General features: G+C 34.5%; 1 protein-coding gene across 4 annotated transcripts in view; it reads left to right on the top strand.

Moving 5' to 3' along the window:
- ctdp1 (CTD (carboxy-terminal domain, RNA polymerase II, polypeptide A) phosphatase, subunit 1) overlaps positions 1–24,106 on the top strand; it is a 216,512-nt gene that overhangs the window by 162,926 nt on the left and 29,480 nt on the right. Inside the window, exons 13-14 of one of the 4 annotated variants that reach the window (XR_012394538.1) lie at positions 18,425–19,327; positions 19,442–20,349. Coding sequence is in view for 1 of the 2 variants with exons in the window: in XM_068215116.2 (XP_068071217.1) it covers positions 18,425–18,488 (64 nt within the window). In the remaining variant the exon portion in view is untranslated. 4 annotated transcript variants of the gene reach the window in all.

Here is a 24,106-nt window from a genome sequence, read left to right as displayed (position 1 = left end):
TCAATATTCCAACAGATTTGACCTTATTCTTCACAGTGTATGTTCGTTCAAGTGCGTTCATTTTTGCGATTTGTTTTATAACTTCCTATTCAGTTTCCTATGAGAGAAGTGACTAGAAATAATAATCAACAAAACAACAACTTGCAAGCTACTTGCTCTACAAACAAGTTTGTACTTGTAGTGAAAATATCAAGCTGCATTAAGGAGCTATTTTAACATATAAAAATCAATGGAAGTGAATGAGACTGGAAGTCTCAAGCCAAAAAATATTTCCAGTGGTTGCAGCCGCTCAGACGTGAAGAATAAGGTTCATAGAAAAAAATAATTCATGAATTAATAGAAACAGGAATAATGACTGTTTTTTTTTTTTTTTTTTTTTTTCAAAATATACAGTATTTTTGGAACATCTAACATTTTGGGCTTTTAAAAAATGTATTTGTAAAGAAACAATGCACAACTTCACTTGTTGTGCCTGTAAATAAGTCAATACATGTTCTTCATTTTCAATATTTATTTTAAAAAAAAGAAAGCAAACTCAACATAGCTCCCAACACAGTCTCAAAACTGTCCATTTGACCAAAGGCCATTCTTTGTTTTCTCATTGTTTCGTTAAATAAAACAACATAGCTTTTGTTGGAACAGTCTGACTCATTATCTTATTAGGAGAAATAATAAATATTATACAACACACAATACAAATAATTACATTAAAATACTGTAAATAACATCAAACAAGGTTTAACTGGGGTTTAATCTGCATCATTAGTCCCTGGGCAGGATGTTGTTAGAAAATTAACAACATTTAATTATGAATAATACAATACACAAACAAACATTCATCATATCATAGTCAATATAATGGAAATATAAATTAATGATTACATATTTGATTTTCCTTAAGCCAAACTAGCACAATAGATACATACTAACACATATGCACAGACATTTTATTCCATCATTCTTAAAAAAAGCTGGTAGTTTAGTTAAAAAATTGGTAACTGATGGTTTAGTCTGACTAGTATTGGCCTTACATAAAGCCACACATTGTTTTAGAGGTGATAGGGGCAGATCACGATGTAATTAAACACAAATAACACACAAAAAGGTTATCAAATGTCAATAATTTATCATTTTTAATACTAATAGTGTGATTCTAGGTCTTATAGGGCTTTTTAGTAAAATAATGGCAGCATGTTTATAAATAATATATAATGTTTTTAGTGTAGTTTTATTTGTATGCGACAAATTGTTGCACAATCTAACAAATAAGGGAAGATTGTTGTGTTCATAAAAAGTTTAGCAGCAGCTATTGGTAAATGATGTCTGACATTCCTATTAATTCTCAAGCTTGCTCTAGTACTTGTTTGTGAACACTAGGAAGGGGCTGAGGTCACAAAAATTCAGTGACATCGTTTTTTTTTCTTCTTTTTTTTTTTTTTTTTTTTTCTTGTTGTCAGGTAATTTACACTGGTATGTATTAAATTAAACAAAAGTAACTTAGTTATATTTATTTTTAAATTGAATTTAAATTAAATATTCAATAATAAATGTAGTATTATATTACATAGCAGCACATCTATTTTCAACATTTCTTATGATAATTATAGTAAGAAGAATGTTTCTTGAGCTGCAGCTTATATAATAGGTGATTAATAGGCATAATAGGCCGCGAGCCAACAGAAACGGCAGTACGGCCTTGCATTTTTGATACGTAAAATTGCATTCGATGTGATCGGCCCCTAATGTTGCAAAAAAATCTGTGTATTGTAATGATATTTCATAATATTACTGTTTAACTGCATTGTGATTAAATAAGAGCAGCTTTGTTGATCATGAGAGACTTCTTAATCTACATTCTGTCGGTATTTATTTTAGTCCAGTGTTTGAGTTTCAGCATTTTTTTAACACGTTTAGGAGTCATAATGTGCTCATTAGTGAAGAAAAGAAGACCCAGATTTTTTTTTATGAAATGGGACATTGCAGTTCGTTCCCCTGTGCCTTAACATTTTGAATCAGTCCTGCTCATTAACATCCTAAAATGATGTTAAACCAGGCTAATAAGTTTTGAAAGGAGCAAAAAAGTGAAATTGGAGCAGACCTCAGCAGATGGAGTCAGGATTGGCATGTTGTGCTGCTCTGTACTCATGGAGCTTGTGAATTAGCTTGAGGCCGCGTCAGGTGATAAATGCTGTTTTCATGAGAAAAATCAATCAGCTGCTGGGTGACGGGCGATGTGATGGGTGATCAGGCCGTATTTGTTAATAGAGGCTAGGTTTGGTGATGGAGACCGAAGGCACGGCTGGGGAATAAATATAGCAGAGGATGACGGATGGAGCACGGCGTAAGAAATGCTTAAAAAGAAATGCTTAAAAACTTTACCAGCTGTATCAATGGTCAAAAACAAAGGTCAAAACACACTTTATTTTCTCATATATTGCAACTTTAGTTTTTCTTCCCAAGAGTCTGGATGAACTTATTCCACAGTTTCTAGAACAGTTGGCAGAAGCACACACATTTTGCTGCGTTTGCATTATAGGAAATAGGAATGAATGCCTTTTTTGGGGACTAAATAAGCTCTTACTTTAGAGTAGGGTTGTATTTAATACAATCACTGCCAATAAGAAGTTATAGTTCTAATTTATTATTCATGAATCATGTGGTTCTGTTTGTGCTCACTCCGAAAATAGTACACTTACCGGCCACTGTATTAGGTGCAGCTTTCTAGTACCGGGTTGGACCCACTTTTGCTGTAGGAACTGCCCAATCCTTCATGACATATATTTAACAAGATTTTGCTCCATATTGACATGATAGGATCACACAGTTGTTGCAGATTTATTGGCTGCACATCCATGATCCGAATCTCTCTTTCCACCACATCCCAATTGGGCTCTATTGGATTGAGATCTGGTGATTGTGAAAGCCATTTGAGTACAGGGAATCATTGTCATGTTCAAGAAAACAGTCTAAGATGGTTCAATCTGTATGACATGGCATAATATCCTGCAGGAATTAGCCATCAGATGATGGGAACACTGGTCATTAAGGGATGGACATGGTCCTAACGGGATGGTCAGCAACAATACTTGGGTAGGCTATGGTGTTGACACGATACTCAATTAGTACTAATGGGCCCAAAACATGCCAAGAAAATATCCCCCACACTATTATACCACCACCAGCAGAGTGAACCGTTGATACAAGGCAAAATAGATCTATGCTTTCATGTTATTTACGCTAAATTCTGACCCTACCATCTAAATGGTGCTGCAAAAAAAGGGAGACTCATCAGACCAAGCAACATTTTTCCAATTTTCTATTGTCCAATTTTGGTGAGCGTGTTCGAATTGTAGCCTCAGTCTCCTGTTTTTAGCTGACAGGAGTGGCACCAGCTGTAGTTTTCTGCTGCTGTATCCCATCCGCCTCAAGGTTGGACGTGTTGTGCATTCAGAGATGCTTCTCCACGTACCTCGTTTGTAACAAGTGGTTATTTGGATTTCTGTTGCCTTTCTAACAGATGGAACCAGTCTGGCCATTCTCTAACGTCTGGCATCAGCAAGGCATTTGCGCCCACAGTAAACCCTAGAGATGGTTGTGCGTGAAAATTGTAGTAGCAGTTTCTGAAATACTCAGACCAGGCTGTCTGACAAAACAACTACGTCACATTCAAAGTCACTTAAATCCCCTTTCTTCACCATTTTGATGCTCGGTTTAATTTGCAGCAGATCGTCTTTACCATGTCTACATGCATAAATGCATTGAGTTGCTACCACGTGATTGGCTGATTAGTAATTTACGTTAACGAGCAGATGGACAGGTGTACCTAATAGAGTGGCCAGTAGATGTATATCAATAGTTTAAATTGACAAAGCTTTACAAACTACAGGGTCACAAACACAATAGACCTGATGAAAAAAAAACAGATGTTTTGTCTTGAGACTATCTGAGGCATGGGCTTCTTCTGAAAAGTGTGTGCAGTTCATTTTCATTTAAAGCTCATTTAAACCTCTTTAAAAGAGCAACTTTAAGATTTTGGTGGTTGTAAACTTCATAAAATGGTTCAAACACTCCATGTTCAAATTTAAAATGCAGCACTTTGAGATCAGTTCTCAGTCAATTAATAGTGTGTGATTAAGGTCTACTGTGAATTAGTTATGATCATGCTTTTTTTGTGGTGTTAGTACACAAGTACTTTAGTATAGTTGCTATACTAGTAGTATAGCAAGTTTAATGCATATGGATGTGTGCATTTTATGTCTCGTATTTTAAGAAAGATAAACAATTACAAATAATAAAGCATATTCTGTAAGGCAGGGGTTCTCAACTAGTTAGGCCATGGAACCCACATTTTTACATGGTTATCAAGCCGCAACCCAAATGTTTAGGAACTTTAATACAATTGTAGAAATTAGAATTAATTTGTATTTATTTGTTAACATATACAAGCAGTGACTGATGAATCATAAGAAAATTGCCAAGACTTACAAATAAACTATATTTTATTGCTATCATTTAACAAAATGCATCAAATTATAGAAATATTATTAAGTAATAAAACATAAATAAAATATATAAATAAAATAAAGCAATAAAACATGTCTGGTTTCTAAATATCGTTTTAATTTAGAAGGTTTCATGCTCTCTTGTGAGAGCACCTCACTACTTATGACACACTGAGGCTTTAAGTCTTTTTTGTCGTCAAAATATGTAAATCCATACTTTACATATTCATCGTCATACTTGCGTTTTGACATATTTGTGTCTATAATTAAATGAAATTTTACATGTCAGGCGGTACGGTTGTCGTGCACGCATTTCAAAATAAAAGTCAAAATAAGTTAAAATTAAACTTTTGTCGTTTTTTTTTTACCACACACTCCGTGACCCACTGAAAATGTTCCCACGACCCACTTTTGGGTCGCGATCCACCAGTTGAGAAACACTGCTGTAAGGTATTTTCAAGAATCTCAACAGGACGTAAACTAATTTTAAAATAAATGTCATGCACATAAGTGCGCATAATAAAAAATATTTTTACTGTTGTTGTTGTTGTTTTCAATACAATCAACAGAGTCTAGAATTGAATTTAACACTAACTCTTGTAACTCAGGGGGTTGCCATGTCTAAGAAAATTTTACAGCTCAATGAAAGCTGAGAAACACAAAGGCAAAGCTTTGCCATATTGTTTATTTTTAAACTAAATTAACTATGTATTTCTAAGTTTATTTACATGTAATTAAACAACTTTGTCTTTGTGCTTTGTTGTTTTCTCTATTGTTTTTCTTTTTTTTTTTCAGAACATTTTCTACTTGCATTTAGATTATCTAGCAATACAAATTACATTTGATTCCATCTTTGAATACCTCCTCAGATGGTGCTGAACAGGTTTAAGCAGTAGAAAAAGCGAACATTCACAGCGATTGTTTGAATGGTTGGAGATTTGTCTCTTTTTTTGTTACATCCTCGTTATATTTAGCAAAGACCTCTGATGTGGTCTATTTTCTAGCTTGTTCTCTTTCAATGATGCTTTCTGCATTTGCTCAATTTTACTGCAATTTCACAATGTCATATGCACAGCAATCAGTGCTTCTATTACCTTTCAAGTGCCTTTCTCAGATGTGGGCATAACTGACATTCTGCTCATTTAATGCATAACCTAAGGTCCATTCTTCGTACCTCGCATAAATTATTTAAGATAATTTAGCAGATCCTGGATTTTGTATTCTTGATAACTGATCTCGGGCTAATTTGGTTCTTCAGGTACAGATCTATCAATCCTCAAATCATGATTAGCAATGCAATGATTGGCTGACGGCACAGCAGTGTAATGACATCATCTGATTAATATTCAATTATGCATGTGAGCAAAGTTATATAAAATTCGTAGTAAACTGTTTGTTTAAATACATAATGTGCAATAACTTTCCACATTTGTTGATGGCTGCAGGCTTTACACTTTCACGTGTCAAGAGTAGTTAGTAATTTATTTAGTTTTACTTTTAGCGGATTTCCTTTATTATACTAGCCTATTTAAGTTTCTTAATAAATGGCTGCTTAAATTAATTAAAAGAGCATTTTGATACTAATAAAGGTGTCTGCAACATTTGCGAAGCATCAAGTTACCGGCATATTAGTCAAATGCGTGCATGACTGCATAAAATATTATTCATTTCCTAAAAAAAAAAAGAGAGAGAATATTTTGCATGTCTATTATCATAAACAAATTGTACAAACAAAGCTGGGTCAGTACCTTAAAATAATATGCGTTTGTATCTAAAATGTTTATATTAATCAGTGTTCTCTTTGAACTACTTGGGGAGAGAACACCCCTCTTTTTGTACTTTTATTTCAGAGTGTAGACTGCAAAACAGTTTAATTTTTATTTTTTTTAAACAAATATATACAGTTAAAGTCAGAATTATTAGCCCTCTTTTGATTTTTTTTTCTTGTTTTAAATAAAAACAAGTTGTTCCTAAATGATGTTTAACAGAGCAATAAAATTTTCAAAACATTTTACATCAAAATTATTAGCCCCTTTAAGCTATATATTTTTTCGATAGTCTACAGAACAACCATCGTTATAAAATAACTTGCCCAATTGCCCTGACCTGTCTAGTTAACCCAATTAAACTAGTTAAGCCTTGAAAAAATATCTAGTCAAATGTTTTTAAAAGCTATTTTACTATTTTTTTCCCAGTGTATGTAATCTATAGGTTACTACTGTAAGAAAATATCAGCCTTCAGTACAAACTTACAGTATTACCTTTGCTTGAAATGAGCCCATCTAATACTGTTTATATGAAACAAGCCTGCTCCCAAAAAGGTTTGAGCTACCATGAGTTTTAAAGAACGAAACAATCTTGGATCGTGTCAAATCATCAATAACCAAATCCAGCTTATTGAGTAATCCACGTACGAAGAACAGACCCATGCTTTTCCTTTAGATTTCTACTTGTTCATTTGCAGCAGCCTTGGGTTTCCAAGTTTTTTTTTTTCCTGCATCAGTGTCTATTAAGAAATTATTTAGTTTTTGTTCTTGTGAGAAAAAGAGATATTTTGGAGGTCACCTTTTAAAAGTACCCCAAAACAATTACCGTAAACTTCACTTTTTCCCACAATTGAGCAATTCCAGCATTATGGATGTGATATTTGCAGTAAAAACAGAATTCAAATAGAAATTATATTTTAACATTATATTAAAATCTGTTCCTATCTTTAATATCTGTTTCTATCTTTAATAACAACTACAGAGTTATGGGATCACAAAAATATCAATCTGTAAACGTTTTGTATATTTTAAATGAGGCAAATAAATGTGTATGGATGTGACCAAAATAGTTTGCGAGTTTACAGTATACAACATACTTTGTAGAAATTCTTTGAATTAAACTGCACAACCCAATAAAAAAACTATGTTAATCAAAAGGATAACAGGTGTAGGGGTGGGGTGTACGTAGATTGCTAGTCGACCATCAATCGTTTTCTCAGAGATTGACAAGCTGACAAAACATTGCTGCAACTCTGATACAAGTTACAGAGAAAATAAAAAAAAACACTGCAGTGTTTCTACCAGTATGCGTATATTCCATACAAAGTATGAAGATGATCGATCATTTCTTGTCACTTGACTTGTTGTGTGCTTGCAACATGGAAAACTTAGATGTTTTCAACTACTTAAAGTGCACCTGAAAGATGCCAGCACGACACTACCTATATTTGCCTGCAAGCCGCACCTCCATTGGAAATAACGAACATTTGGTGGAAAGACGCAACATGTGAACTGCTCCTGGGCCACTGTCATTTTTCTTTTTCTTGCACAGACATGCTGGATTTACCTGATTTGTTGACAAATTGATTGTGAATCCATTTCTTGGCAGTTTGTGGGTCCTTCATTGCCTTTACCTCCTTCGCAAAGAAACTCTCCAAAGACGTCTGTTTCCTACTCATTTTACTGCTTCTGTGTTAAATTTTGTTGCTCAAGTGACTGAGATGTAATAGAATACGGTCATTTTTTAAAATAGAATAAAATATCATTCAGACTTAGTTAATAAATAAAACGCAAATGAATAATGATTTCTTGTGCGGCCCGGACCGGTACAGGTCGGTACCACAGGGGTGGGGGATCACTACTGTAAAATACAAGCCTACACACACACAAAAAAAAAAACTTTGATAGGGTTTTGCTTTATGGCAAGTGTTGGAATATCAAGCCAATTTCATGCGTGTTCAATAAGAAAAGGTCTGGAGAGGGTTTTCTTCAATGCCAAAAACATTAGTAATTTATTAGATACGAATGAATAATTCGATGACAGAGCTCTGGGTTATGTTACCCCAATGCAATACAAGAATTACATTCAAGAGGTTCGCAACTAACATACATTTCCTGACTCCAGCATATATACACAACTGATATTAACAGGTAGAGATTGGTGTTACGTCACTTATTAGTCATTCTGCAGTCCTTTGGCTTTTGTACCCCAGACATACTTCCTCTTTCTGCAACCCTTCTCTGCATGCCAGAACTGAACAATTACATGCATCTTTAATTTACGTCACAACTTCTACAAGCATCATGCTCCTTGTGACATGTCTAGGCTTTGTGTTAAACAGCAGTCTGGAACAAGGGCCCCCGCCCTATATTTATTCTTTTTCTGCTATTTCCCTCTTGTCAGCAGTTTCTTTCAAAAGTTTGCAGCACAGTAAAAAAGAGGAAGTGCGTCTGGTCAATGTGTGGTATCATACAATAGAAAAAGATGAATTAATCTGTTGTTAATCTAAACATTTTTCTAATAAGAAATAAAGACACAAAAATAATAAAAATAATTAATTTTTTACCACACAAGATTGACATTTGCATGGAATTGCTCAACTGCATTTTTCAACCCAATTGTGTAGAAAAACATGACTGGCAACACTGAGCAATGTTTGTTGTTACACATTGAGCATATGGCTAATAAACACCATCATAATAATATGGTCATTCATACATTATCCAAATACATTATAATTAATCTAAAATATCCATATGGTATTAGTTTTATTTTAAGACTCTACAGATATCATGCTGCAGATGAGTCAGGCTTTTGTGGAGACGGCCTCTATTTAAACGACCAAACGAGGACAGCACATAAAATTGACACCCACTTCATGAATATTCCAGTAGTGTCTTTGTAAAGAACACGCTTTCTGCATTTTGCTGTTCAGAGGAAGATTATTCAGATTTGGATCTTTTGTGTCTTAGATGTTTTCTAAAGTTTCTTTAAATGTGCCGTTTGCTCTGTAGTCTCCAAGTAATGTTCCCCTGGTCCTGTGCTCTGAAGAGATAGCAGTGCACTTGCGATTAGAGCTTTTACATTTAGTCTTTAATGTGTTGTCTTCCTCGGGCTGCAGCCATTCAAATCATCTGGCACAGACGCACTAATGCTGAGGATTACAGTTAGCATTGCAGTCCAGATGAAGGCAATTCTCAAGAGAGCTTCCCAGATTCCCTCTAGGGCTCTATTTACATTATGTAATTATCGGCATCCATTAAATTCATGATCTCTTTCTCTCAACATTAAACGGGATGTGAAACTGAATGGGCATTACATCACCAGTAAGCCACTGTGTAGCGTGATGCAAAGAAGGAATTAAACAGAATCATCAAGGATCTGCATTTTGGACACTTACTAATGCTACTGCAGTTATTGCTTATTTGGCTTGTGTTGCTTTTCAAGTTTTAGAGGCGACGTAAAATTGAAGTTGTAAGTGTTTTATTCCCATTAGTGATGTATTTCTGAGTGAAGCAGCTGCTCAAGCAAGAGAAAATTGCTTTCTTTAATTTGTTCATTGGGAATTGATTGTGTTGTTTGCTACAGTTGCATGCAAGATGTGACAGGAGACTGGAGGATATTGATTGCCCATTCCATTGCCCTCCAAGTTAATCTGTTTGATTTGTGTTTTCACGGTAAATCTCTTCTATTTAGCATTAAAAATATGTTGGGGGAAAAACAAGAATTGACCATTTTGGTTTAATTTAAGTTTCCCAACCACTTATAAAATGATTTGAGGAAGGATTTTTGATATTGATTTTGTGTTTATCTACCAAATACCCATTCAAGTGCTACATTTGGAAAAATCCCAAAGACAGATCCTTACTTAGACAATTTGATTCCTATTAGCATTATAGCATTTGGAACATTATAACATTTATTGCTAATTATTAGTGCTGGCCAAAAATTAATCTCGCATCCAAAACAAAAATTTGTTTTGACCTAATACATATGTGTGTGTGTTTTTGTTATGTATAAATGTTACACACACATACATAGAAACAAAACAAATAAAACAATTTTGTTACATAAATATTTATGCATAATTTGTATCATATGCATATATAAATATAAACATTTTGATAAATAAACAAAGTAATAAATATAGATAGCACGCACATTTAAATTGTTAAATTGACTTTTATTTTGAAAGTGATTTATGCGAGACCCAACACTACTTATTAATTAACATTATAGCATTAAGCATATCAATTATATATATATATATATATATATATATATATATATATATATATATATATATATATATATATATATATATATATATATATATATATATATATATTTTCTGTTCCTCCATATTGCATTGGTGTTTCATAGTATTGAGATCTGGAAACTGTGGAGGCCATTTGAGGACAGTAAAATGATTAATTAGAAAACCGCTTTGAAAAGATTTGAGCTCAGCATATTTAACTTTGACCTGTACGGTCACACTGGTGGGATCAATCTAGTTAATCTGGTGACTGGAGTATCCAATGGTCCCACTAAAAATCCCAAGATAGAAGTAATTAAAAATGTAAATGTAAAAGGGCTAAACAACACCCCCCCCCCCCTCACACACACACACACACACACACACACACACACCATAACAGGTGGTAAGTTCTGTCACTGTTGCCTTTTTTATCAGCTTGCTCTATTCTGGTCATCTCCTCTGGCAGGAACAGGACAGTTTCACCCCCGAAATTGCAGCTCAATGAATGTTCTATCGTTTTTGTGCTGATCTGAATTCTAGGCAGGGTTACATTTAAAACAATCATACCTCTTTTAGGCCCTGTTTACACTAATGCGTTTTAGTTTGAAAATGCATAAGTTTTGCTACGGTTACGCCATCCGTCCACACTTAGCCGGAGTTTGCGGCGCCAAAAACGGAACGTTTTGGAAACTGTGGAGAGGCTGTTTTCATTCTGAAACGCTGCTGCTCCGTCTCAGTGTGGATGGGGAAAAACGGATACATCTAAAAATGGTGGCGGGGCTGCTAAGATTTGCTGCCTGATTGGGGCTGTTTCATTGTGTATGCTTCCCTTAATCGTCAAGCCCCTATCACATAATTATAACACATGGCTTTAATGCTACCGAAAGACAACAGACCAGACTTCACTGTAAACAACAACATGGACACAGAAATGGGAGCTTTGCACTATTGTCTGTTTTAGGCGCCATTGTGCAGTTATTCATTTGTTGCGTTTAGTAACAACTCGACCTCGTCGTCTGTCCACAAAAATACCTCTCTTGCTTTCTTTTCCATCGCGTTTATTGTTCAACCAGCGTTTGTTGACTAACAAATAACCAAATCCCAAGCGAGACATATGCTTCCTGTTTATACTAGAACTTGCATGCCCAGAGTGAACGAATGGTCACGTGATATGCATTTTTGGTGGCGTAGTGTGGACGGAGATATGTTCAGAAACGCTAGTGTGGACGCGGATCGTTTTTGATCTAAAACGCCGTTTTAAAACTAAAACGCACTAGTGTAAACGGGGCCTTAGAGTCACTCAAGTGACCTTTCCTCCCCATACACGAACCAATGCTGGGTTTAAACTTTAGCAGATCTTCTTGACCACAGTTGCCTTCCTAAATGATAGAACTAGATAATTTCACCATCGAGCAGTTGAAGTGGTGAGTTGTCTTCTGACTCTTTATGTAAGCATGTCCAGTTTTTATTGGCAAACAGGTAATCCTGTACCTACTTTGAAACCATGTGTTTTGGAAAATTGTGTGTTCCAGCCATTTATGTAGTAGAAAGTCACATCAATTAATTTGTTAATCCCCCTTTGTACAAAGAAATTATACACTTGAAGTGTGTGCTTTGTATTTTAACATTTTTCTGGTCATTTTATTTGCATTAAGTAAAATGGCTTAATTTGTGAAGTACTTTAAAACCTTATTAAGGTTTATTTTCTATCATTGCCAATTTATATGTAAAGTCTTTTACAGTACAGTCTTTTATGGCTTAATTTTCCCTTTACTTTAATATATAAATCAGAATACACAATGTTGTGCTTCATTAAAGCTGAGATGTGCTTTAAAGGCGTTTATTATTCCGAGAACAGGCAGACACTGACTCCAGCATTTGCACTTAACACAATACACAGATGCTAAATAAACGGACCCGCTGTTGCTCACTTCTCTTTGATTTATGAAGCAGTAGAGATTCATTAGAGCTTTTGATTCTTTTTCTTACTTGAGCGGTTTTCACGCTACTGAGTAAATGTTGTTTACCAGAAGGAAAATAGCAGTGGGCTTTTATCAGCTCTTGTAAAGCACCGAGACACTCCATTAGTGGTGCATCAGTGCTTTAAAGGCAAAAGGCTAGTGTCCACTGCAGAGCATGCTGTTTAATTGAAAAACTTTGAAAAAGAGTAAGTTCACAGCCTTTTATTTTACTCTAAAGTCCACACTTTAAAAGTTATCGGATTGAATGTATAGTGGCGATAAAGTGTTAAAAACATCTCGTCATAGGTACTACTGTGTACCTTTGCACTGGTTTATTTATTATCAGCTTTCTTGCACATTGCCAGCTCTGCTTTCATCATTTCATTGGTTTGTTCTTAAGAGAGTGAAGTAGAATGTATAAACCCTTGTTATTAAACACTGTTAATTGAACTACAGTTGATGGTTTGAGCAGTGAAACCACTTGTGAACATCACATACAAATGCCCTGTCCACACTAACAACCCACTTTAAATGTTATTACTCGATTAAATGGGCTTATCGGCTACTAGTTGGCTCAGAAAGCTATTATCATCCATCCACATGGTTAATCAGCTATACTAATAGAAAAGAATCCAGATCTAGGTCTGTTTTTACATTACTGGGAATGTCGGGTTTAGGATAGGGGTAGATGGTAATAAAATGCAGCTAGAACCTAAAGTTTGTTGCCGAACTTCAATGTTGGCTTGAGAAAGCCAACATGACTGCTCTAGGACTGGGAATGGAAGTTGGCAGGAAGCACAGCGGTTGTTAAGGGGTTGCTAGGCAGTTGCTAAAATTAATATGGCATTGCTAGGTGGTTGCTTAGCAGTAAATGGCATCGCTCTTGTACATGTTTGGTCAAATGCTAATACTTAGTAGGCATTTCTAGTATATGTTATTGCACTTAAATTATCATTAATAGCATGTAGCTTATTGTTATTAGCACTTGCCTTGTCATTGTTACCTTGCACAGTACACAGGAAGTCCCATTTGCTTACATGAGTCAAACAAGCCAATACCCAGTTCCCTATGATGTTCTGATGTAGAAAAATTGCTATTTTTAAATGGTTGCTACTGTAGGTTAGCCTTTTATTGTGATGTCTCTATGACAGTCAAAAACTGGAGTTGGACCATATGGAAAAATGGCTTGCCATATTTTATTGAAAGAATAATGCTTATTAAGTGTGAAAGTGATACATGCAGAAATGGCTTGCCATATCAGTAAAAAAATGGAATTAAATTCAAAAATGGCTTGCCATATTTTGACAAATTAATGCTTAAAAATAAAATATTTATTGGAAAACTATAATTAATTATAGTTAAGAAATACATTTCTAAAATAAAATTCTTGGATTGAGTAAAAATATTTTGTCAAATAATGTATTTTGTCAAATAATGTATTTTGACATTTTGTTTTGACATTTTTTGTATTTTTTTTTTAACTTTAGAAAGAAAAAGGCAAAATTGAGTTTTTCCATAAAAACAAGCAAAATTTTGTGTCATTGGGGTAAGTAAAATAATCTTGTTTTTGAAACTTTAGAAACAAGACAAAACTTTTTTTAAAAAGTTGTATTTTTTGAATAAAGTATCTAGGGTTAGTCAGAATTATTAGCTCCTCTTTTAATATATATTTTTTCTATTTTAAATATTTTGCAAATGATGTTTAACAGAGCAAGGACATTTTCACAGTATGTCTCATAATATTTTTGCTTCTGGAGAAAGTCCTATTTGTTTTATTTCAGCTAGAATAAAAGAATAATAAGAATTACATTTTTTTATTTCTTAAAACCCATTTTTAAGGTCACAATTATTAGCCCCTTTAAGCTATACATTTTTTTTTAGATACAGAACAAACCTGCCTAGTTAACCTAATTAAACTAGTTAAGCCTTTAAATGTCACTTTAAGCTGTATAGAAGTGTCTTGAAAAATACCTAGTCAAGTATTATTCATGACATCATGACAAAGATAAAATAAATCAGTTTTTTTTGTTGAAAAAAATCTTCTTTCCATTAAACAGAAATTGGAGAAAAAATAAACGAGGGCTAATATGTATATAATGTCTGTATAAATACAGTAATCAAATGCAATTCTGTAGCTCCTGGTCAACTATAATCCAGACTCAATGCATATTTTGCCATGTGACTAATGTGGATGCACACATTGAGATTTCGATAAAGAAACAAATCTATCGTGCAGCCTTAATTGTACGTACAATATACGTATAAAAGTTTCATTTTACACTGACCTTATTCAACTAGTTACACTGACCAAGACAGCCTGATGTACAAAGGAATGTTTTAATTTCACTTTGTTAAAACTTGGGACTTTAAATCGACCGTTAGACTTTAATGGTGTAAATTTATGATTGAATACATGATTAGGATTTGAAATTATTTTCATTACCTGCATGGCGATTTAATTTTTAATAGATCATAATCACATTTTCTGTAGACGTACCAAATCATGACAATAATGTGTCGTCTCAAAATGGTCATGTCAAGTTGTCATAAGGACAACTGGTAAGTCCTTTCAAATGTGAAGGTGACATTGTTTGGGTGAATGACACATAATGACAGTTTTCATGAACATGAATGAAAATCTCATTCATCATCATGATGGGTGTCGTGTCATGATTTTGAATGTTTCTTGACAGCGTAATGCTACTGAATTTTCTAGCTTAGCCACCTAATTTTGGACTCTTTTCAATTCCCGGTGAGATCCAGCCCATTTATTTATTTTTACAAACTTTCATTTTAACTTTTTTTTCAAACGTACAGATCTTGCTGAATTTAGCATGCTTCATCCAGTGGTGTTCCAGTGTCTTCAGTTCATTCTGCTGTCCTCTCCATTCTCATGTGGTTCAGTCATATGATGACTGCAGTGATTTTGTCCAGTATTTATCATTTCCCCCGGTGGAAATGGACCTGATGTTCTCATCATTAAATCTTCTAGTCTAGTGGAAACAAAAGACACAGACCAGCACTTTTCTCTATACAGTACGCCTCGCTGCCCAGTGCCCGTTCAACACCAACACCAACACCAGTCTCAGAGGACTTTTCCCTAGACCACCCACTGCCAACTGTTGATTTAAATTCAAATGGACCTGCACAAATAAAAACTATTTATTAATGCTAATAGGTTGATCATGTCAATATTTTTATTTAAGTGTCTCTGCACCTCATCAAATGACTTCAGGCTTCCTGTATCTAAACATGATACTGATGTGAATGCTGTTTCATCAAAGAGCCGGAACAGATTGAATGATGGGTTTTTTAGTGCACCGCAGTGCTGTAAGTGTGCATGTGGGATGCTGATGAATTAAATCAAGCAGCCCACCTTGCTTTTTTGATCCTCTGGGAGAAAGCAATGAATTTGGCTGCTAGTGCTATTATGATCCTGTCAACATGTGGCTGCTGACAACGCACAGCAGTGGCCTGGAGTTTGACATGATCTACATCCTTTTTTTCTCACTTTTTTTTGTCAGGGTGTGTGTGCTGTGGGTAAAGTGTTCATCACTTTTATTTCTTTTTTATTTAAGGAAATGTCTAATCTAGGGTTAGGCCGATGGAAGATTGCCAATAGACAACACGATGCTGAGCCGGCATCATCAATCCTCCTCCCCTAAAGTTCTGGGAGTCTCTATATATTTGCAGGACTCAAAATGCCTGCAAACGAGTGATAATCTGCCGGAAATCGCGCGTCTCCCTCCCGGTCCTCAAATAAGTTGCGCACCCTTCTCACCCCCGGATCCCTCCTTGCCCTTCAGACACGTCGCGTGCACTCTGTCAACCAACCCCATCCCCATCGCAATGTTTCACATTGGAAATCGTACGATGTCAAATTGGTTGACTTCGCCCAACCCTAATCTAATCTTGTTATATTTTGTATAAAACTTGAATGATGAGGAGAGCATAAAATGACCCAAGATGAAAAAAATGTACATGTATGTGACTTTTTATTTGTAGTTTTACTAAATAAGTGTGTGTAAACATGTTTTATATACATATTTGTACCGTTTATAGTTATTAATGTAGTGGATGTTATACCACAGAGGAGGAAAAGGGAATTCATTTTTAAAAATCTAATATAGTATTATACAGTGCTCAGCATAAATGAGTATATCCCTCACAAATCTCTCATTTAAATAAATATTTTCCATAGAAAGCTTTAAAATAACTTATGATAATTGTCCAAAATTAGTAATTAGTAATACCCAAACTTATATGTTAGAAACATTTTTAAATAAAAAATAGAAAAATTTAGAAGAAAATAAATTTATATATATATTTTTTTGTAATTAATTTTTCCAATATTTTGGATTAATTTAAATGTATTATCTTTCTATTTTAAAAAAATGTTCTGTGACAAATACTATTTAAAAAAATATATCCCTTGAATAAATCAGTTTTGTTCAAATGCAGCAAAATATATGACCTATATTCACTAAGAAATAGATAAAAATATTCATTTTCAAAATGGTGTGTACTCTATGTTGAGCACTGTATATCTGGTAGCAATATTATAACGATACTGTAAAACCACAAGTTAATATCAGAATAATCCATTAATATTCATTATCTATGATAGTTCAGGGGGGAAAGGGAAATGAATAGAAACTGAATGTTCATCCTTAGTATTACATATCTGGTAGCAATATTAACATAATACTTAAAATAAAGGAGCATTATAATTTAATAATAATACTTTAAAATTAAGCATTAATTAATATTAGAATAATCTATTAATGCTCATTGTTTATAATAGTTCATGTTTTCAATCATTGTTAGTAATAAATAATCTATGTCATTGTGGTTTTTGTGGTTTAATAGGGGAAAATGTGAAACATTATTTATTTGGTTTTAGAAAAAATTTTTTTAAGCAAATATGTTTGCAATTTTTTTAAAAGTTTAACATTAATGACTGATATTCATTCATACAGGGTTAGATTCACTAACTACTACTTTTCATAATCTCACTATAGGTTTAGAATTAGGATTTAGTTTAGGGTTAATTTCATTTAATTAGTTATTAATGCAATATGTACATGTCATTTTTTTAATAGAGGCTAAAATAAAGTGTTATATTAAATTCTCCATCAAATACACTTTAAATAAAAATTCAATCAATTAAAACTACAGAACCATCTGTAAACTACAAAAATCTGCTTAAAAACTTGAATAATACAAGTGCTGTGCTCAGTATATGTATGCACAACCCTCACAAATCAATCTTTTAAATTGATATTTTTATTAGGAAGCTATACAATATTTGTGCATATACATTAGATTTGTCAGTACTGAAGCCAAATCTGGAATCTAATAAAATAACTTATGATAACGGTCCAAAACAAGCACACCAAAATTTATATTTTATGGAAAAATATTAAATACAAATATTTAAAAAGAGCAAAAATCAAGAGAAAAAAAAAGGAAAATTTAATTTAAAATTTGGTATGTTGTTATTGTTTTTTGCAATTTTTATGATTGAATTTAATTGTGGTGCAATATATTACATTGCCTATATTAACTGAGAAATGGATAAAAATATTAATTTTCAAAATAAGGTGATCGTTTATGCTAAGCATTGTATAAATGATAGATTTAGTCTTTTGTATTTCTAAATAATCTTCAACTTAATATGAAACAAACAAAACACACAGTATGTTATCCTTTAAATACCTATATAGATTTGTAGAGTAGCTTGTCCCTGGGCAGGAGCGAGAAAGGTGTGCGCCATCCTCACAAACACTGGCCGTGTTAAACCCAAGGAGATCCTCCCTAAAGCCTCAGCTGACAGATGCCTGAGGGCAGGACTCACCTCTTGAAGGACTGTTCAATGATCAGACTCTTCATCCCCCTCGAGCGTCTAACACTGCCGTGTCTCTTTACTTTTAAAGGAGGATCCCCGTTCTGACACGGCCAAGATGGCAAATACAGGAAACACCTGATCCTGTGTCCTAAGGGCAAGAGGAAGATGGATTCAGAACCGCTCAGACTGCTTTATGCTAGTGCAATTTAATTTCAACACCACATTTAAATTGAAAATTGTCCTCGTCCATACTAAAATCTTGTATATTGGTAATCACAATTCACGGTTTGGAGCACAAGTGACCCACGGATTAATATATATATTTTTTTACCGATAGATTAATTCTAAATTTGTAAGTATCGCAAAGAGATTGCCTCTCGGGTCATTCAAATAACATGTATGAAAGCATTTAGGCTTTCTTGTAAAATATATTGATGACGGAGGAAATTGTGGTAGGTTATTTGGGATGTGGTGAGTTTCTTAGGGTATTAAAGGTGTTTTCTGTCACTGCTTGTTTAGCCTGCATCAATGCAGTGTAAGCTGCATGATTAATCATTAAAAGATTGGAATCTCAACAACCATGCAACAAGTTAAAAATGATGGTGTGTTGCATATGTTTATTAATCTTTCATATCTGTATTTGAAAAATTCAAAAATCAAGAAAGAGATTCTTTCTGGAAGGGCATCCGCTGCGTAAAAACTTGCTGGATAAGTTGGTGGTTCATTCCGCTGTGGCGACCCCGGTTTAATAAAGGGACTAAGCCGACAAGAAAATGAATGAATGAATTGAAGAAAGAGATTCAGTCTTTAGTTTTTTGACTTGTAACAAGTCAAATAACAAACAGTCAAATGACACAGAAGTGCTGGAGAACAGTTTATAGTTTAACTAAAACCAGTGATGTTAATGGTAAAGATTAAAATCGCCATTGTATGTATTTAACGATGCTTAAAAATAAAAGTTGTAGAAAGCAATTACATTTTTAACCAATAGGTGACGACCAGCCATCAAAAATACGCCACTGAATAATTCTTAAAAAAATGACACATCTAACAATGAAACATGAAGTTTTATGAGAAAATAACCAAATCATTTGTTGAAAATGAGACTTAAAATAAAAGCAGGTTAATTTCTACATTTAGCGTCATCAGCAACAGTATTATTAACAGTACATTTTTCACAGAACTGAATATGTTACAATTTATTTTTATTCAGCTGATTATTCATTTTAGTAATATTACAGGTCCTAAGTTCAGTTTGTTAGTGAAACAAACTAAAGTCTTGCAGTATTGTTTTTGTAATAAATGCAGAGCAAATTATAGTTTTGGCTTTTTGGCCCCTTTTTGGCTGATCCGAAAAATGGTTCGATCCGTGACTAAAAAAACCATAATGTGATCCAAACGGGAGATTTGTGACTCAAAATCATCATAAACTTGGATTAAATTACATTGACAAGAAAGACATGATTATGTTGGCTTTTTTTTTAAGACACTGCATCTTCTGTAGTTAAGACACTCCGTCTAGAAAGAATGTCAACTTTTAGATGTAGCGCCACTCATCAATGTCAGTTCCAAAGCTGTGGACCAATCAGAAGAACTCTAAAGCAGAGCAAGCTATGCGAAAATCTGTTTACAATTTTTGCAATTTACATAAACATTAATTATAATTTGTTAGAAACAACAAAGTATCATTTAAACACATTTAATTTAAAGCTATTGCAAATAATAATAAAGTACAAATACAATTGTTTTTATAATACAACTTGTACTACTAAAGCAACATTTTTCTTTTAGTCCAATATTTAATTACAATGTCCTCATTTGGCAGTGTACAATGTCATCATAGTGGCTAAATCTGTGCAACTGACATTTAAATTTTCACAGTGCAACTTTGTACATTTGTATGTTTGATTTAGAAATGCTGTGATGTTTTGTGTGCATTCATGATGCTTAGATCTTTGTAGATGCACAAGAAAAACTTATAATGTGACATTTTAAAATAAAATGAGATGCACAGAATACACTATGCTATGTTTTTATTTTTTTTATTTTTTTAACAAGACCATGTGTCTCAAAAATGGAAAGAAACTCAATTGTAATGGTCATGTTACCCAGGCTTGATGAATCAGAGAAGGATACACAATGTTGCAGAAGACTCAATTAGGGAGTGAATTTGTACACCCACAACTTTGTTTGCAAAAGTGAGGCTTTTGGTTCATGAATACTTGAAATGCAACCCCAGAGTTATTAAACTAAAATATGGTCTGCAGCGTTTTCAAAAGTCTGTGTTTTTGAGGATTGAAAATTCCAGAGCTGTGTGGATATCTGGCGCAACCATAGCAAAAGTAGCCTCAAAAAGGGAATAAGAAGGAGAACTCCATATAGATCTCATCAGTTAAAGGTTGGCCAGGCTGACTGTACGCTTAGGATTTTAATGATCTCTGAGACACTAGTAATCCACAGCACACTTCATCAGGTCTGCTGCCCAATGATTGCAAGATCTTCAGGTGTTCTTTTCTCGCTTTAGTTTCTCTCTGAATCACCAGGTTGAAACCTGAGGGTCTTGGTGGTGTTATTTTCGCTAATGAAACAGGTTGACGTGTGTGAATAAAGAGCCCGCGAGGCTTTGACCCTTTTTTTCCTGCTGTTCTTAAAGTGAATCCTGTGATCAATTCCAGGAAAAGTATTCATCTTGTTGTACACATGATCTCTATGGCAACCTTCATCTCAAGGCCATCGCTCATATGTGATTTTCAGTCTATGAAGAATTCATGGATACTTTTTTTCCTGGAAGTCGAAGCCAGTAAAGACGAAGCTTTAATTTGGACTGTGCTGATTGATGCTTCAGAAACTGGCTTTGAAGGACAAATGTTTCTTTCAACTTTGGTTTGTTGCTAGATTTTTTCGCTTTCTGAGAAACTGAGAGTTTGTTTGCGTTTGTAAAACTGTGCAATGCTAATGTGGTTGTCTTAGTTAGGGATGCACAGATATGGATGTTTTGGCCGATATCGATAACCGATAACTCTTTAGATTAGAGTCTGATAGCCGATATATATAGGTAGAAAATTATAGATGTTTCAAAATTATCTATTCGTATACAGAGAAAAACAGATTTTTTTTTAACTTCATAAAAGATTGAACTGCTCTTATGAACTGAATAGTCTATACTCAAAAATATCTATATAGCAAGTCTATATAGCAAAAAAAGCGCTATAATTTCAAAATTGCAAGGTGATTATATAAACCTATATTTACTATTTCACATAAATCAGCATGCAAACGATAAACTTTTTCCTTTACTTCATGGCAAATTAACATGCAACTTGATTGTTGCATTAAAACAATAGGTTAAATAACAAAATGGGATTTCGTCAACAAGCAAGTTAAATATATTTTAAATAAGATGAAAATGAAAGAGCTAAGGACAGAAACCAGCTGAAATGTTCTTGAATAAAACATGTTACAGTGTTGTACATATGTCATGTCCAAAAAAGCCTTTTTTAGAGGTGTTTTGACCGTTCAGAGCCACCATACAAGCGAAAAGCTAAATACAGATATTGCGTTTTACTTTAGAAAATGCGACATAGATTCATCCTATTTGGTGTTTTAGATTCTTTTGAACACGTGTAGCTGCTGCTTGTCAATCAGACAGCGCTTCTGTGTTTGTTCTTGCTGTGAATTGCGGAAAAAATGATCGATGAAAAATTTATGATAAACCGCTGTGATAGGGTTGAGCCGATAAACGATGTCATCGTCCATCGCCGATGGCCGACAGGCACCGCAATGCTGAGCCAGCATCGTGATCCTCTGCCCAACCCCTGTTGCAAAAATTCGCTCGCGAAAATGCACATTTAGGCCCTGTTTACACTAATAGGTCTTAGTTTTTACATGGCATTTTAAAACAATGCACATCCACTCTGGTGTTTCATCTAGCATTTCTGAGCAGCCCTCCTTCCACACTACAGCTGAAAAAGCACATCACGTGACCACACAGACACACATACACACACAGGCACAGACACACACACACACACACTGTCATGTGCTCGAAACAGCGAGTCCAGGCAGTCAGCGGGTCAGTAGACTGGTTTAATCTTTCGCTCTCACGCTTGTACTTTTTAGTACACTTTTTTAGTTTACTTTTTAATTTTAGTGAAAAGAAAACCTCAGACACTGTTGGTTGTGCACCTTTTTTACCAAGGATTGTCAAAGCCATTATAACAACACCGATCACTCTGCCTATTCACGCCTTTTCATGAATCCTGCGGAAAAAAATGACTGACAGGTGATAATTATGTGTGCAACTTATTTTTATTTATTTATGATTTGGTTATGGATTAAACAAAGACCATGTGGGTCAGGTAGTTAAAACAGTAGGCTATAAATAATTATTTTGTTATCAATTAATTAATTATTCATAATTAATTTACCACCGCCTATGATGACATATTAGACATCGTATGATGCCAAATTTGTCAACATCGCCCAACCCTACACAGTGGGTTTCGCTCAACTGCAGGTGCAGATTTGCCCTTTGAGTCAGATTTTGATACACAGATGACTTTATGACAAATACAGAGCATAATATACAGACAGAATGTGGAGGGTGAATTGAGAACCCCTATGCTGGATTCATTGACTGGCGCTCCTCTCCCCCCTGCTGTTGTGAAGGCTGTCAGGTCAGATGTGTGTGTGCAGTAATAGCGTGAGGCACGCTCGTTATAATAAATATGAGCATTTCAATCACACTGAATACAATCTTACATTAACAACACATGGCAAGCAACGAATTGATAATAACAAATAATCATATTAGATTACAAACAGCCCAACCAGTTGTTTGGCACGTATGCATCTCCGCTGTTATGTTTACACAAGTAATATTTATCCTGAGGAGATTTAAACCAAAATACACAATGACACTCAATTAAGCACATCTACAATGATAAGGAACGTGGTCACTTACTGAATAATTTACACACAGCAATACCACATGAAGAAAGGACAGACTTGGAGGCATGCATGGCGCATAAGCAGCCTAAAGCCGCTTCTTAATGCAAAAATTGCATTCGGTGTGATCAGCCCATACTCTGTCCTTCCAATTGTTTATGTTGGCTCTTCCTTTTTGCACAGGATTTGCCTTTTTTTTTTTTTTTTTAAGATTTATTTTAAGATTTATTTTTGGCCTTTTTGCCTTTATTAGATAGGAGAGTATTTAGACAGAAAGCAAAGTTGGAGAGAGAGAGAGAGAGAGAGAGAGGTAGGGTAGGGAAATGTCCTCAAGCCGGGATTCGAACACGGGACGCCCTGCTGTGCTTCTGCATCATATGTCAACGCGCTAACCACTATGCTATTGCACTGACAGGATTTGCCTTTTTATATCTGAAGGACATAACAGAACATTTTTTCCATGTGACACTATTTTAATGTTTAAAATGCAGACTCTTGGTCACATGAAAAATATTTCCAAACTGTTTCTGTATACAAAGTTCACACATTAATGTCACATGATTATTTAGGGCTGGGCGATTTAACGAAAAGTAATTCAGAACATATAATCGGTCAGTTTCTTCCAGGACGATTTTTTCAATTACTTTCCTTACGTGCCATGTGAGCCCGCTCTGTTAAAGGCTGTGGCTGATTGATTCTTCTGAGGCCACTTTGCAGCCACATCTGATCTCTGGTCAAGTAGGACGATGGACCCATTCTTGACACTTACTTTGCACTACATTGACTATGATTGAAAGCTTCACCAGAGATGACTTGAGACGGC

This window comes from Danio rerio, chromosome 19, assembly GCF_049306965.1.
Source record: "Danio rerio strain Tuebingen ecotype United States chromosome 19, GRCz12tu, whole genome shotgun sequence".
In the NCBI taxonomy this organism is placed as follows: Eukaryota; Metazoa; Chordata; class Actinopteri; order Cypriniformes; family Danionidae; genus Danio; species Danio rerio.
This window is presented reverse-complemented; position numbering and strand designations above follow the sequence as displayed.